This window comes from Plectropomus leopardus, chromosome 20, assembly GCF_026936395.1.
Source record: "Plectropomus leopardus strain MGB_pleo_1.0 chromosome 20, ASM2693639v1, whole genome shotgun sequence".
In the NCBI taxonomy this organism is placed as follows: Eukaryota; Metazoa; Chordata; class Actinopteri; order Perciformes; family Serranidae; genus Plectropomus; species Plectropomus leopardus.
The window spans coordinates 26,086,718-26,100,664 of record NC_142195.1 but is presented as its reverse complement, the minus strand read 5'-3'; the positions used below and the strand labels follow the sequence as shown (position 1 = coordinate 26,100,664).

Here is a 13,947-nt window from a genome sequence, read left to right as displayed (position 1 = left end):
TCATCAGTTATCAAAAAAAAAGTTAATTTTTTTGTCCATCAGCACCAATTAATCAATATATTGTTTGAGCTCTACAGCATATATAATCCATATGTTTCTGTGCATAGCTTTTAAAAAGCATGTACCCCATATATTTGACAAATCAAGGCTTCCACATTTTCTGATACTAAGCTGCTTTTTTTCCCCCATATTTAACAAATCACTAATATTCGATAGGCTTACCCCGATATCAAACATCTGAGCTCATTTTTGTGATTCCCACGTGAAATAAAGAGACATCCAGGATTAGTTGGACCAGATTTCAGCATGATTTGTAAATAATATTCCTGCTGAAGGGATAATAAGCAAAGTGTTAAAACGGGCGGCCTTAAGGACGGAGCGCCGCTTGGTTAATAATTTCTGTTATTTACAGCCATGAGAAGGGAAGAGGAGCGAGGGGGGGGGCAACAACAACAGCACAGGAACATATTGGCAAGCAGATTGCCTCGGGCCAAACGTAGATCGACGTTTTGCTCTCTGCGAGAGACGTACGTGTCCAACACAAGACTGCTGCCACTAATTGGTTATTTATTTTATTTTTTATTACACTGTTGTTTCCTCTCTCTCTGCTGCACTGACAGTTTTGCTTTTGTGTGTGTGTGTGTGCGCAGCATTTAAGTGCATCTGCTTGTTTACATCTGTGCGTCACACCGACAACTTGGACAATGGTGTTTGATGTTGAGGTGATACGTGTGTCTCACAGTAATAACTCTGGCTGTGAATTTAGACTGTGAGAGGAGAAAGTGAAGAAGTGAGAAAAGTTTTGAGCGTGAAGAAGCACTGAGGTTAGAAGTCATGTTTGTGAGATTCTTGAATTTGAACTGAGGATAGTGACTGCGGTGGGAATGTTAACGTACACGATAATTATCTCCTTAATTGCATAAAGTCTAATTTAAAAAATATCTTCCAAGACAAACTAGAAAACAACTCATAGACCAGGGAAAACATCTGAACTAGTTTGTTAGTGTTGATTTATTTAGGTTGTTGTTAACAGTTTTCCAAGAATAAAGATTTTCTTTTTATTTAACCTTTATTTATACAGGTAATCTCATTGAGACATGGGGTCTCATTCTCAATAGAGACCTCGAAAGAGCCTAAAATAGCTAAAAAACAAATTGAAAAGCTAAAAATCACCTACAAAAGAGAGAAACCAGTCTGAAAAAGCTGAATACAGACGCAAAGAGTGATGAAACAATGAAATGTTAGAAAATTAGGGGTGTCTCCGACTAAGAATTTACATAGTAAATCTGATAGTAAATCAATCTGATGGTCAAGTCTTTCCTTTAGTCAGTGCAAGTCATGTTTCCTCATTGGTCCATATTCTCATTTGCAAAATTGGTTTTATTGGGTTTTTTTTCAGACAAATTTCAAAACACCCAAGTAAACAATTCATCTTGCTGATTTGGCAGAAGAATTTATTATTTAAAGGACGTGTTCAATCCGATGTTGCTATGTGTCGGGGAATATTGGTGTGCCGCTGTCTGTCGTACTTAGATCAAATTTTTGAATTGTTGACTTTTATTTTCACCTTATGGAAAACTATCTGAAAAAATTTGAGAATAATCAGTAGAAGCTGGAAAAACAATCTATAGAAGGTAGAAAACAACTTGAAGAAGATACAAAATAACCACAAGATATTCAGGAGAAATTGAAAAACAGCCAGAAGATGCTGAAAAAAAACAACAAAAAACATTTACTAGAAGCCAGAAAACAACTACTAGTAAGGAAATAAACAGAAGAAGCTGAAAAAGCTGATCTTATGTCATGAGAAAACACCCTTCCCAACCAGTTTTTGGTGTCCCTGTGAGTTGTGTAGTTTACTAAAATTGACCCAAAAGACGTTTGCCTTCGTCATCCTCCTCAAAGCTGCTAGGTGGCCACAAACACAGGAATAATTAAATGCTATACGCGGAAGAAGGCAGGTTTGGTTCTGACAGATGATCAAATTTATTGTTCTCAATTTGGGAAGTTCCTATTGTTTCGCTGTGCAGATGGCCAAGAGCTGAATCTCTGTGTGAGATTTCTGAGTAAACCAGCCCGTTCGTCAACGAAATCCATGTAAACATTTCCAACACCTTCCACACCGAATGACATTTTTCCTAGTATGATATCTGAGAGCTGGAGCTGCGGCAGAGACCGATGGTCACGATTGATTTATAATATAATATCTACTGTTGGTCTTTGGAGGAGCTTCGGCAAGTCCGAGAAAATGACCCTGATGATGTCATAATAGAAGTCTGTGATATATTCATGATATGTGATGTATTGCGAACATTATACAACATAACCTATAGCATACTTTATTTAACGATATTGTAACAGTGCTTTATTTAACTCTCTACTTAATTTAACTTTTTTTATAACAGTACTTTATTTAACTTTGTTATAACAGTACTTTAACTTTACTAACACAGTACTTTATCAATACGATTCTTGTTTAACTTTATTAAAACAGTACTTTATTTAACTTTATTATAACAGGACTTAATTTAACTTTATTAAAAAAATTTTTTATTTAATGTTATTATAACAGTATCTTATTTTAACTTGGAGAAAACAGTAAACAGTAAACAGTACTTTATTTAGATTTATTTATAAAGTACTTTATTTACTTTTATTCTAACAGTTTCTCTTTAACTTTATTATTATTTGGTATTTTAGTAGTCACAGTGGTTTAGAAAAGATCTCAAGATACATATCATGTATTGCATTATAGTCTTAAAATATAGTCAATATTGTTTTTAAGTGATATCGCCCATAATTATATCATCAGAGTTACAAGATTGAGCTTGGAGATTTCAGCATTTAAAGGAAATTAAATTTGAGATCTGTAAGGTTAGAAGATGTGGAAGTTTACCAGGTAGGGAGAGTCTACCAAAAAAAGCAAAAACAATGCTGAGTTGTATTATGGGAAATGTAAGATACAAGGTTTCAGGGGCTGACAAAATCAGGTTATCTCCGCTTCTGTTGCTTCAATTCTATTCTATTGTGCTGTAAAAGCTTGAGAAGAAGGTCTTCTGCAGCTTTGTGCACAGAAGGCAAACTGTTTTCTTATGCAAGTAGAGCAGAATTGTTCCTAAAACCCCCAAAAGTCTTCAGCCTGTAATCAGGATCTTTCATACTCATCAAAATTGTGTGTTCACTTTTCAGTGCTAAATCTGAGCAGCATGTACGTCATCATGTCGGGTGAAAACAGAAACCCTCCTGAGTCTGGAGAAATGTTAGCAGTTCAAGTAGTCATTTTAATCTGGGCGAAATTGCCTGAGCACTTCTGCACCAAACATCAGTGAGGCATTCACTGTATTTCCCAAGATGCATTGCTGTCGTATATCTGGGTCAGATGGTGTCCAGCTCTGCGCCATATGTCTGTACTGTAGTGAGGCCACAGGGAATGGAGGACTAATGTGTGTGTGTGGACAGGACTTTGGGGAATATGGACCGGGGTTTCCTGAATGAAGCTCTGCCTCCCCGTCTTTCTGTGTTCTTTGTTCATCTTTTGTTTCTTTGCTTTTTCCTAAATTTAGATTTCATATACTGGTTTTAAACGTTAGTAGAGCAAAGAAAAACCTTTCATTTTCAGGAGAAAAAATTACTATTCTTAACATATTTCTTTAACATTTGAGGTTCTCTTCCTCTCTCCCACCATGTGCTTTGTACAAACACCTGTGCGATCAGGCTGTTCACACGCGCTGTTTACATGTTTACTGACAAAAACAAATGCAAAGCGAGAGTAGAGAAGGATATAGCATGAAGAGCAAAAGTCTGCATGAGGAGGAAGGTTGGGCTGGTATATGGGCCAAACAAATGCAGGACTTTCCCCTAGTAGACTGGTGTTCCTGTGTTTTGGAAAACTGAGTAAATTTTGTTATTTTAAGGTACATTGTTAATACAGAACTTTGAGTTGAACGTGATGACGCCCAATTCTGTTTTTTTTCCTAAACCCAACCTTCTGACTTTTCGTCTTTAAGCTACCTGCTTAACTTTATGCTAAGTAGATCTGAATACACAGTATTGGATTTTTAGCCGATATGCAGATATATAACAACTCATTTGGCAGATAACTGATACCATTATCATGAAATCCACTTTTTCTCCACCTAATTTTAAGATCATCAGCTCTCCTGTCATGAAATTAACATCATATGATGCATACTTTTATCATTATGACCCACCAGCATATGGAGACATGAAATATAATGTTTTTCAGTGTGTGCAATAATCATTCAATGTGCAAAATAAGAAAAATAACCTAAGATAACATAACCACGCCCAAACATTTTTCTTTTCCTAAACGTACTTGACTTTACTTTCCTAAACTTGATCTGCTTTTTGTAAAGTACATAATTTTACATTAAGTACATAACTTGACAATGCTCAACAGATATCCTTTATAAACATATCCAGTAGTGGCACAAATTCGTAACATATCACAAGAACTGTGAGGATATGTTGGTACAATGTAATGCAAATATTTAAAATTAATCCTCAAATAACTCTTGCAGCCATAGTGATGCTGCACATGATTGTAGAGAATACCACTTACATTCAGGCGCTCATATAAGAATATAAGCTGTTGTGAATTATCTCCAACATATTTAATCATGTATTTAGAGTATATTGAATTATATTAATTATTCAATCTCCTGTGACCCTGTGTGCTTATCCCGTGACCCTGTGTGAGCTTGACCTAAATGTTGAGAAACTCATCACAACAAATGTGCTTTGCATAAGGACAGAATTGAAGGGACACACACAGCGTGTCCCCGTCTCTTCATTCCAAGCTGACAGAGTCAAAATGCAGCACGCTGGGCAAAAATAATAACATTAAAAATCATCAGCTCAGAGCTAATCCCACCACGCACTGTAAACATTTTAATACCGCGGTGATTAGCAGCGATCCTAAACCTCAGTCCACCCAGGCACCGGCTCCTCTCCCACCCCAGCTTGGCTCGCTGTCCCTGGAGGAGGCGGCCAGGCGAGACCCTGGATTAAGGCCACTCAATGCTTTGGACCCTCGAGCCCCGAAAGTTAAACCCCTGGACGCCCGCCACTTCATTTTTCTAAGTGGCATTGGCCTCCTTGTTATGATTTCAATTAAAGTTGGATTTAATCAAGTGGCTTTTTGGCAAAAAAATGCTGCAATTTTCTGATCTTTTTTTTCTCTTTTTATAGAATGAGAGTTGACTTTTTTCATTTTTAAATTCTCTTTATATATTTATCTGTCCGTTTATTTCAGTGAGAAAGCGGGGTGTAGTGTTCGGGGGGGGAGGGGGGTGTGATTTTTTCAGATGAGCGAGCAGATGTTGCACTTCCTCAAGAGGGACTTATGTCAGGATGGGAACACACACACACACACACACACACACACACACACACACACACACACACACACACACACATTGGGCTTCATGTCATTATGCATGCATTTCATCAGTCAACAACATCTACATGCTGTAAAGACGGGAGAGAAAAGCACATTATTGACGTGCTGCTGTCAAGGAATCATTTAAAGTTAAAATCCAAGTGATGGGATGATGTCTTTGAATCTAATTGCTTGTTGGGAATTTACTTAGTGTTCGACGTTTAAAGGAAGACGTATGCAATATTTGAAAAAAAACAAAATCTTCCTTTTTTTGCGTTGGTGTCTAGATGATAACCCCAAATTTCCTGAAAATACCAGCAAGCCATGTCCATGTCTTAAGTGATTCACATTCATTCCCTCCAAGATTTGACGGGCCAGGAATGCCTGATTTCATAGCAGCTTTCCAAAAAATTGCAATGCATGTTGCAATGTTTATAATGATTTTTTTTTTTTAATGAAATTGAGGGAGCAAGTGAATTTTTTTTTTAACTTTATTTATTTAGCACAGAGTTTGCAATATGCTTTCACATACAAAGCAAAGCAGAAATAGGAAATATAGAAGGAAATATAACAACAGAAAGCCAAACAGTCCGATTGAACACAAGCCAGACAAAATTAGGGTAGAGTTAGAATAAAATTAAAACCAGAGGGCAAATAATGGATGATACCTGGGAAATCGTGGAATTAGTAAAAATCATTGAAAGTTTTGGAAAAGTCTTGGAATTTTGTTTTGTGTAATGAATTTGCTACAGTTTTGTTACGTCTTTTGAGTTTGAATCTGATATATTTGTAAAATGCCAGGCACGGTGGGCAGGAAAAAAGTTATGGATCATCGATAAATGTTGGAGAAGTTTCGAGATTTTGTCCATGAAAATGTGTGGGAACCCTGTTTATGACTCACCACTAACCTGCTACATGTGCTACTCAGACTCCTGCCTAACAGTGTTTTGGGGATCTGTTATTGTGTTCACCTTTTTCAGCATTCGCCCGAGTCGTCTTCCTCCCAATCACCACATAACCTTCAACAGACCACCGACGAAGAAGAGGCAAAGCAGGCCTGGAGCGCCAATCATAAGAAACAAGCTGCAGGGCTGTCCCGCAGTTCAAACCTGCGCCGAACCGGCAGCGTCAAAGACCTGATCAATAAATTCTCTGGTCCAGATAGCGTCGCTCCGTCCGGTTCCCCACAGAGTCCTACATCTGGAGCAGGGAAAATCACAAAGTCTGAGTCTGTAAAGTCCAAATCGAGTCCGTCCACACCGAGCGGTGTCGGACAAGTTGAGGGTCCAGTCCCCAGCATCACTGTGACGCCTCCATTCAGGGTGACCGGTCAGAACGTGGCTCAGTCAGCTCAGACTGGCACCAAAATGAGTCAGATCGCCGCGAGAATAGATTGTCCAGTAGGACGCAGTGCTGAGAAGATCAATCCAGAACCAAAGAGCAAAACACAAACCACAAACTCTGGCAGAGACTCGGTGGCTGACTCAGGCATGGGATCGGTAAGCGAAAAAAACAAAACAACCTCCGACCATGTGACGCCCTTGCATGAAACGAAAAGAGCTGCATCCTTTCTGCGTGACGATGGCAAGGCAGCATGGCACTGCAGGGTTTTTTTCTTCTTGCATGATGAAAGCGCAAATTAATCCGCATGACGGCTCGAAAGCATGAAACCGCGACAAGATTCCTCCATTTCAATTGTACTAATCAAAATGGCATCAAACTTTCAGATTCAACACTAACTTCTCTTTGATTCTCTCCTTGCGAATGAGCTTCATGTGTTGCCATTTTTGTCTTTGGTCCAAGAAAATACCCAGCAACCTCCACACCATGACTGTGTTGATTCTTACTGCATGATTGCAGTAATTGGGACAAATTACAGTGATTTGGACAAATGAAACTTTTGTGCATTATTACATTATGTTTGCTTGAATTTCCTTCTGATGATTTGCTTGGTGAGAACCATGAGTCCGGTGGCTTATTGTGGCATATTATTTACTTACTTGCAAGTCACAAGAAAGTCAGAACAAAATCTTGGTTATGAAATCTGAAGTCAAGACCGACAAGTTCAAAGTCAAGTCCTACAATTTGTGTTTCAAGTCTTAAATAAGTGTATTATCTGTCTGTCTGCAATGCCGATCACAACTTTCCCTCCTGCTCATGGATTTTGATTGGCTGCTGTTGAATTGAATCAATATTTATTTACTTTATTTTATTTCATTTTATTTTATTTATGTATTCATTTTCACTTCTAACACTTTAAAATTCCTTTTAAATAATGTAGATTTTTTTTTAACCAGTTGAGTTTTTTTCAGAAATCAAATTAAAATGTGTGTGCATACATATTGTAATTAAAATACATAACATAATTAAGTGAAAAACCTGTAGTCAAGTACAGTACAAGTCCTTGGTGTAAAAGTCAAGTTGCAAATCTTTTATTTTTTCATTAGATTCATGACTTGAGTCTGACTCATGTGATTTGAGTCCACGCCAAACTGTAAAAATCGACTTCTCCCACATTGACTGTTTATTCCCAAAAGTTTTGAGCAAAGTTCCCTCCATTAAGATCATACCAAAGGTTCACAGAGTCACAAAGTGGGAGTGACTGTTACGGTCGCTCCTATTTCCAGAAGTTAAAGTCCCATTCATTTTTCCTGTAGACAATGTTTGGTGACTCACAGTTGGAGCATTTCTACATCTTGAATAAGCATGAAACTCCCCCGGTAGAGTCATCACTGTAAAAGATTAAAAACTGTGTAAGAAAATACCAACACAAAATAGTCAAAACTTTATCTAGAAGAACTTTATGAGGTGATAATTATGTATGTCGGCATGTCTTTACCAGATTGTGGGGGTCTTCTGCCTCCTAGTGGCCCAAAAACTTTAATGCAGCTTTAAAGGTCCCATATTATGCTCATTTTCAGGTGTCATACTTGTATTTTTGGTTTCTACTAAAACATGTTCACGTGCTCAAATCTGCAAAACACACTTTGTTTTTCTCACACTGTCTACCTGAATACACCTGTATTCACCTTCCTTAAAGATGCAGTTTCTAAATACAGGCTGTTTATAGCTCCACGTAGAATGAGTGTTTTGGTACTTTCACACTATTTCTATAGCACATATACATTCTTAATCTAAAAAAAAATGACATAGAAATCTGAAATTGTAAAATATGGGACCTTTAAAAACACCCTGTTTGGAATCTTGATGGCACAATAGCTGGAAATATTTGGGAATAAGTTGATTTTCATATATTTCCATTGCAATTAAACACAGTAGTTGTATCAGTTAATGGGTATCTCTTTTTCTAGTACTGTTTTTCTGGAAATGTGCTATTTTTTTTAATTTTATGACTTTACCTTTGGCCTTTAGTATGCCTTTTTTTCCTCTTTGTATCATATATTGTTTCTTCTGGTGACACATGCACAGTGAATTCATCCTTATCGCTTCTATATTTGCAAACCTGCGTTCATTGGTGAGTGTTTTCCCTCCAGCAGAGGTATTTCTATATTTTATTCAGGTTTATTTAATCTCTTTTTTCTCCACTTTCTCCCCTTCTCCTCCAGGAGCCTGAACTTGATTCAAACAAGCAGCCCGACAGTCCGTCTGAGGACGAGCCCACCACACCCCGAGCTGCACCGCCCAGCCAGAACCCGAAATATCAGCTGTTCCTCAACAAGGAGCCCAAGATCAACGGGTTGAGTGGCAGGGATGCAGATGGTCCAGGAGGCGGCGGGACGGTGGGGGAGAACGGCCACAGGCTGGCCCGATGGGATAACACACGGCTGGGACTGAACCAATATCGAGGGTCCCTGGAGTCCCTTGCCTCGCGGGATTGGGACGCTATGTCTGACAGGGTGAGTGAGATTAAAGACAGTTTTTGGGATAATCAGATTTCTGTCAAACAGTGTCTGTGATTCCAGAATACATGAAGCCGGTTATTAAACAGTGCCATCTGCTGGACAAAATGCAGCTTTAAGGACTCTTATTGTCCCTGCAGAGCTAAAATCACCTTATACTGTATACAAAAATCTGCAGGTGCAATTAAATTTAAAGTATTATTTTTCTTCACTCTACTGCAGAAATATTACTCTGTCTTGTTGCATTGCACATGTTGCAATATGCTTAGTATTATGATAACATATTTTATGATTTATTACCTTTTTTTAACTTCAAAACCTTGTCCAGATAAGATATCGTTTCAAGTCTGTCTGTCTCACTTCAACCATTTTTATTGCACCAAATGTTTTCTGGTTGACTGAAAAAGTATTATTCTAATAGGCTATCAAAAGTTAAATTTGTATTTGTAATATTAGTTATTTGTATACTTTTTAAAAACCAGTGCTTTGCATCTATGAATCGATATTCCCATACAAAAATATCACAATATTATGCTGTATTGATTTTTTCCCCCTACCCCTAGGTAGAATTATTTAAAACAAACAAACAAATGATACAGTGGTGGGGTTATAACAAACTTTATAAATACCAAAGTTTTTCACTTTTGTTTGGTCTTGTTGTTCTTAGATACCCCAGTTCCCTAAAACTCCAGCAATCAGTATTTAAGGTTTAATTTTAATTTAAGAACTCTGTCCAATCTGAATCTAATTAAATATGAATATTTTCATAAAGCATTTCCAAATGACACCATTAACACAAAAACAGAAATATACCCTGCATCAGTGCATCCAGCATGTCTTTCCAACTTTTGCAATCAATTAAACTTAATTACTCTGCAACAATTTAACAAATATAGATTTGCAGTGCCATCTACTGGACGAAATTTAGCTTTAAAGTCTCTTTTAAAGACTTATTACCTTTATTCTAACAACAGCAATCTTAATCTGTTTTTAGTTAATCTCTCATTGAGTTGGAGGGGGGACAAACACTTTCACAACTCAACGAAAATGATAATTAGATAAATAAATAATCGATTGATATCTGTGTTTTTCACTGTTGTCTGGTCTTGAAGTTTTTAGATCCCCAAATTTTCTAGAATTTCAGCATTAGGTGTCCAAGGTTTCATGTTAATTTAAGATGTCTCCTACCCTGAATCTAATTCAGCTGGTATTAAATCCACATTTTTAAATTATGGCACTTTTTAAAAAAAAATAAAATATAGAATAATGACAAAATCCTGTGAAAGTGATACATGTCTTATTAACATTTTTTACAGTTATTGGACAGCGCCACCTCCTGGACAAAACACAGATTTAAGGTTAACCTGGCTGTCACCACAAAATTCAATCATACCAGAGTTTTTCAACTATTTCTGGCTTTTTGATCTGTTTTTAGATCCTATAATTCATAAGTCATCCAGCAACAACAAAAACAAAAAATCTTATCAAATTGTGGTTGAGAAACTCTGAACTATACAATTCCACAGTTGCATCAAATCTAATCTAACCAGTACAGGCACCTTTAATGCCATTTTGCAGTTTTACATATTAAATTTGCAATAAGTGACACAAATAAAAGTATTTACTGCAAAATGTGTACAGCTGCTAAAAGTAAATTAACTCCCCTGATTTGCCACATAAACTCATGTGTAATTAACAGCTGATTATATCACTATCATCATCCCACCATCAGTGTTATTATTTATCTACCTTTAACAAATAAAACATGTCCTGTTTTTGTAATAATCTCTGTGTTAAAGAGCTCCACTGGCAAGCTAAATATGGCTTTTCATCACATTTAATTATAATGTTAGTGTTAAATGTATTAACAGGGTTGTTGCCCATGAATTAATACATATAGCAGTGTACAACAGTAGGCCTAAGAGCCCTCAGTCTTTTCGCCGATTCTTGTCTTTTGTCTGTTTTTATTGTCTCTCTATCTGTTGTTCTGTTAAAGTCATTCTTGTTTTCTTGTTTGCTTGTTTGCTTGATTACAGTGGGGTGTTGAGAGTCCTCCCAGAGTGTTCAACAGTCCCTACACCACCACCACCTCCTCCATGGATTACAACCCCATGTTCCGAATGTCTGAGTTCAAGGTAAGTAGTAAAAAAAAAGCAACAGATTTCTGTACTTTTGAGCATTTAGTTTAAGAAATGCTCTTTATGTAACTTAATCGAAATAAATTAATATTTTAACATGTAAAAGATGTTATTATTTTGATGATGGATACCTTCCTTGTTCACAGTTTGTTCAGGAAATTTAAAACAATTGTTTACGCCCTTGCATAAAACATGACAACAATTTCTGTTTTTGAAGTTTTTGGCTATGAGAGTGTCCTAAAATCCTAGAAATGCCCTAAAATCTCAGATACATACCAAAATACTAGAAATGTACTAAAATCTGAGAAATGTCCTAAAATCCTGGAAACATCCTGAAATCCTAGAAATGGTCTGAAATCTTAGAAATGTACTAAAATCTTAGAGGCATCCAAAAATTCTTGAAATGTCCTAAAATCCTAGATACCCTAGGGTCCTAAAATACCTTAACATCCTAGAAACAAAATCAGAGAAATGTCCTAAAATTCTAGAAACATTTTAAAATCCTAGAAATGTACTAAAATCCTAGAAATGTACTAAAATCCTAGAAATGTCCTAAAGTCCTAAATATATCCTAAAAATCCTAGAAATATAATAAAATCCGAGGTATGTCCTAAAGTCGTAGAAGCATCCAAAAATTCTAGAAATGTCTTAAAATCTTAGAGACATCCTGAAATCCTGGAAATTTCCTGAAATTGTAGAAACATCTTAAAATCCTGGATACATCCTAAAATCCTAGAAATATACTAAAATCTCAGAAATGTCATAAAATCATAGAAACATACAACATTTTTTGAAATGTCATAAAATCCTAGAAAAAGTCTAAAATCTGAAAAATGTCCTAAAATCCTAGAAACACTCTAAAATCCTAGATTCGTCTTTTATTCTGAGAAGCGACCTTAAATCTGAGAAATGTCTAAAAATTCCTAGAAACATGTATGTGGCTGCTGTGACTGGCCCCTGGCCTTCTGTCATTTTGCAAAAGTGGCCCCCAAGCAAAGCAAGTTGATTTTCCCTGGCCTCGAGGAAAATGTAAAAACCCTGGTGCACTCTATACATTGTTTTTTTAGGAAAATCCTATAGTCTACCTTTAACTAAGTAAATAACATGCATTTGCAACTGCACCAGCAAGTCTTACATAAAAAGCTGAAGAGGATTTGAAAAGTGTCGTTGCAGTTTTTCCGCACATATGAGCTACCAGGGACGATCGCAGTCCTCTGAAACTGACTCTAGCGGGGTACTGACCCTCCTCTCTGCCCCCCCTCCTCATCTCCAGGCTCCAGGACTTTCTCCTGCCACCTCTGAGATGAACCTGTACAGCTACAACAGTCGCAGCACCAGTCCGGTTGGTGTACCCACGCCCACCCTCGCCACCCCTCGACCCCGATTCTCTGCCTACGAGACTCTAAGGAGGAAGCCCGAAATCACCAACACTGTACGTTTGCTTACACAGATAACACACACTCTATCATCACAGCCACACTAAAACGTTTTCTCAGGTTTAAATGTGTTATTTTGTTGCTGCAGGTGGTCCCGACCCACTACAGCATGCGCTCTGCCACTCTGGGAGCGCCCAATAGAAAGGACTACATCGAGGAGCTGACCAAACAGATGGACGCCTGCCAGAAGGTAGGCCTCCCCTGGTTCAATTTGGGATTCAAACACATGTAGTTTTGCTTTAAACATATGGTTTATTATCATAAGCAAGACAGCAGACAAAACGTCTTTGAGGTTTAAGGGAAGAATTTTTGCGACTATGAATAATACATGAGGCGTAAGAGATGTTATGTCTCCAATGTTATGACAGGGTTCATATGCACATTTTTACCAATAAATTTCCATGACTTTTAGGCAAATTTTCAAGACCATACATTTTCTGAAATAACTATGGATTTTCCTTATTGGTTCTTTTCATTGCAGATTTTATTATTATTATTATTATTATTATTATTATTATTATTATTATTTTGAAGATTTTCTTTAAAGTTTTTGACATTTTTTTTCTTTTATTCTTAATTTTTTTTTTGCGATTTTTATATTTAGAAAATGTTGAAGGTTTTTTTTGGGGGGGCGGGGGATGAAATAAAACATGTTTTGAAGATTTTAGTTCTTCTTTTGAAACTTTTTTATGACAACATTTTTACAATTTTTTAAAAAAAAAATTTTTTTAACCATTGTTACAATTTTTGCTGATTTTGGTAAAAAAAAAAGTCTCCTAAACCCAAATTACACCATTCATCACAGTCAGACACTGTAAAAACAGAAATTATTGTTGAAATTTTCAAATTTTTGACAGTTGTTGAACACCTCGTGTAATTATACAAGTTGTGAAACAAAATTTCATTGCTTTTCCAAACCTATCAGGGTATACTTAGTTTTCAAAACAAAAAATTCCAGGCCTGGAAATTGCTATTTGCAAATTCCATGACTTTTCTGTGTTTTTCATGACCGTGTGAACCCTGTGACAAGACTATTTTGGCCAAGAAGCAGAGTTCTTGAGCCTGAATCACCAGCAGATGGTGCTGCAACATTAAGAGGTTTTTGGATTTGA

The 13,947-nt window shown here is 36.8% G+C and overlaps 1 protein-coding gene across 3 annotated transcripts in view; it reads left to right on the top strand.

Moving 5' to 3' along the window:
- Positions 1-13,947, top strand: part of LOC121960152 (uncharacterized) — an 88,228-nt gene that overhangs the window by 41,410 nt on the left and 32,871 nt on the right. For 2 of the 3 annotated variants that reach the window (XM_088070589.1, XM_088070587.1), the window contains exons 7-11: positions 6,382-6,900; positions 8,968-9,258; positions 11,298-11,396; positions 12,673-12,831; positions 12,924-13,025. In XM_088070589.1, the coding sequence (XP_087926715.1) occupies positions 6,382-6,900; positions 8,968-9,258; positions 11,298-11,396; positions 12,673-12,831; positions 12,924-13,025 (1,170 nt within the window). The remainder of the gene's footprint in view (positions 1-6,381; positions 6,901-8,967; positions 9,259-11,297; positions 11,397-12,672; positions 12,832-12,923; positions 13,026-13,947) is intronic. The other variant, XM_088070588.1, reaches the window with a different exon arrangement.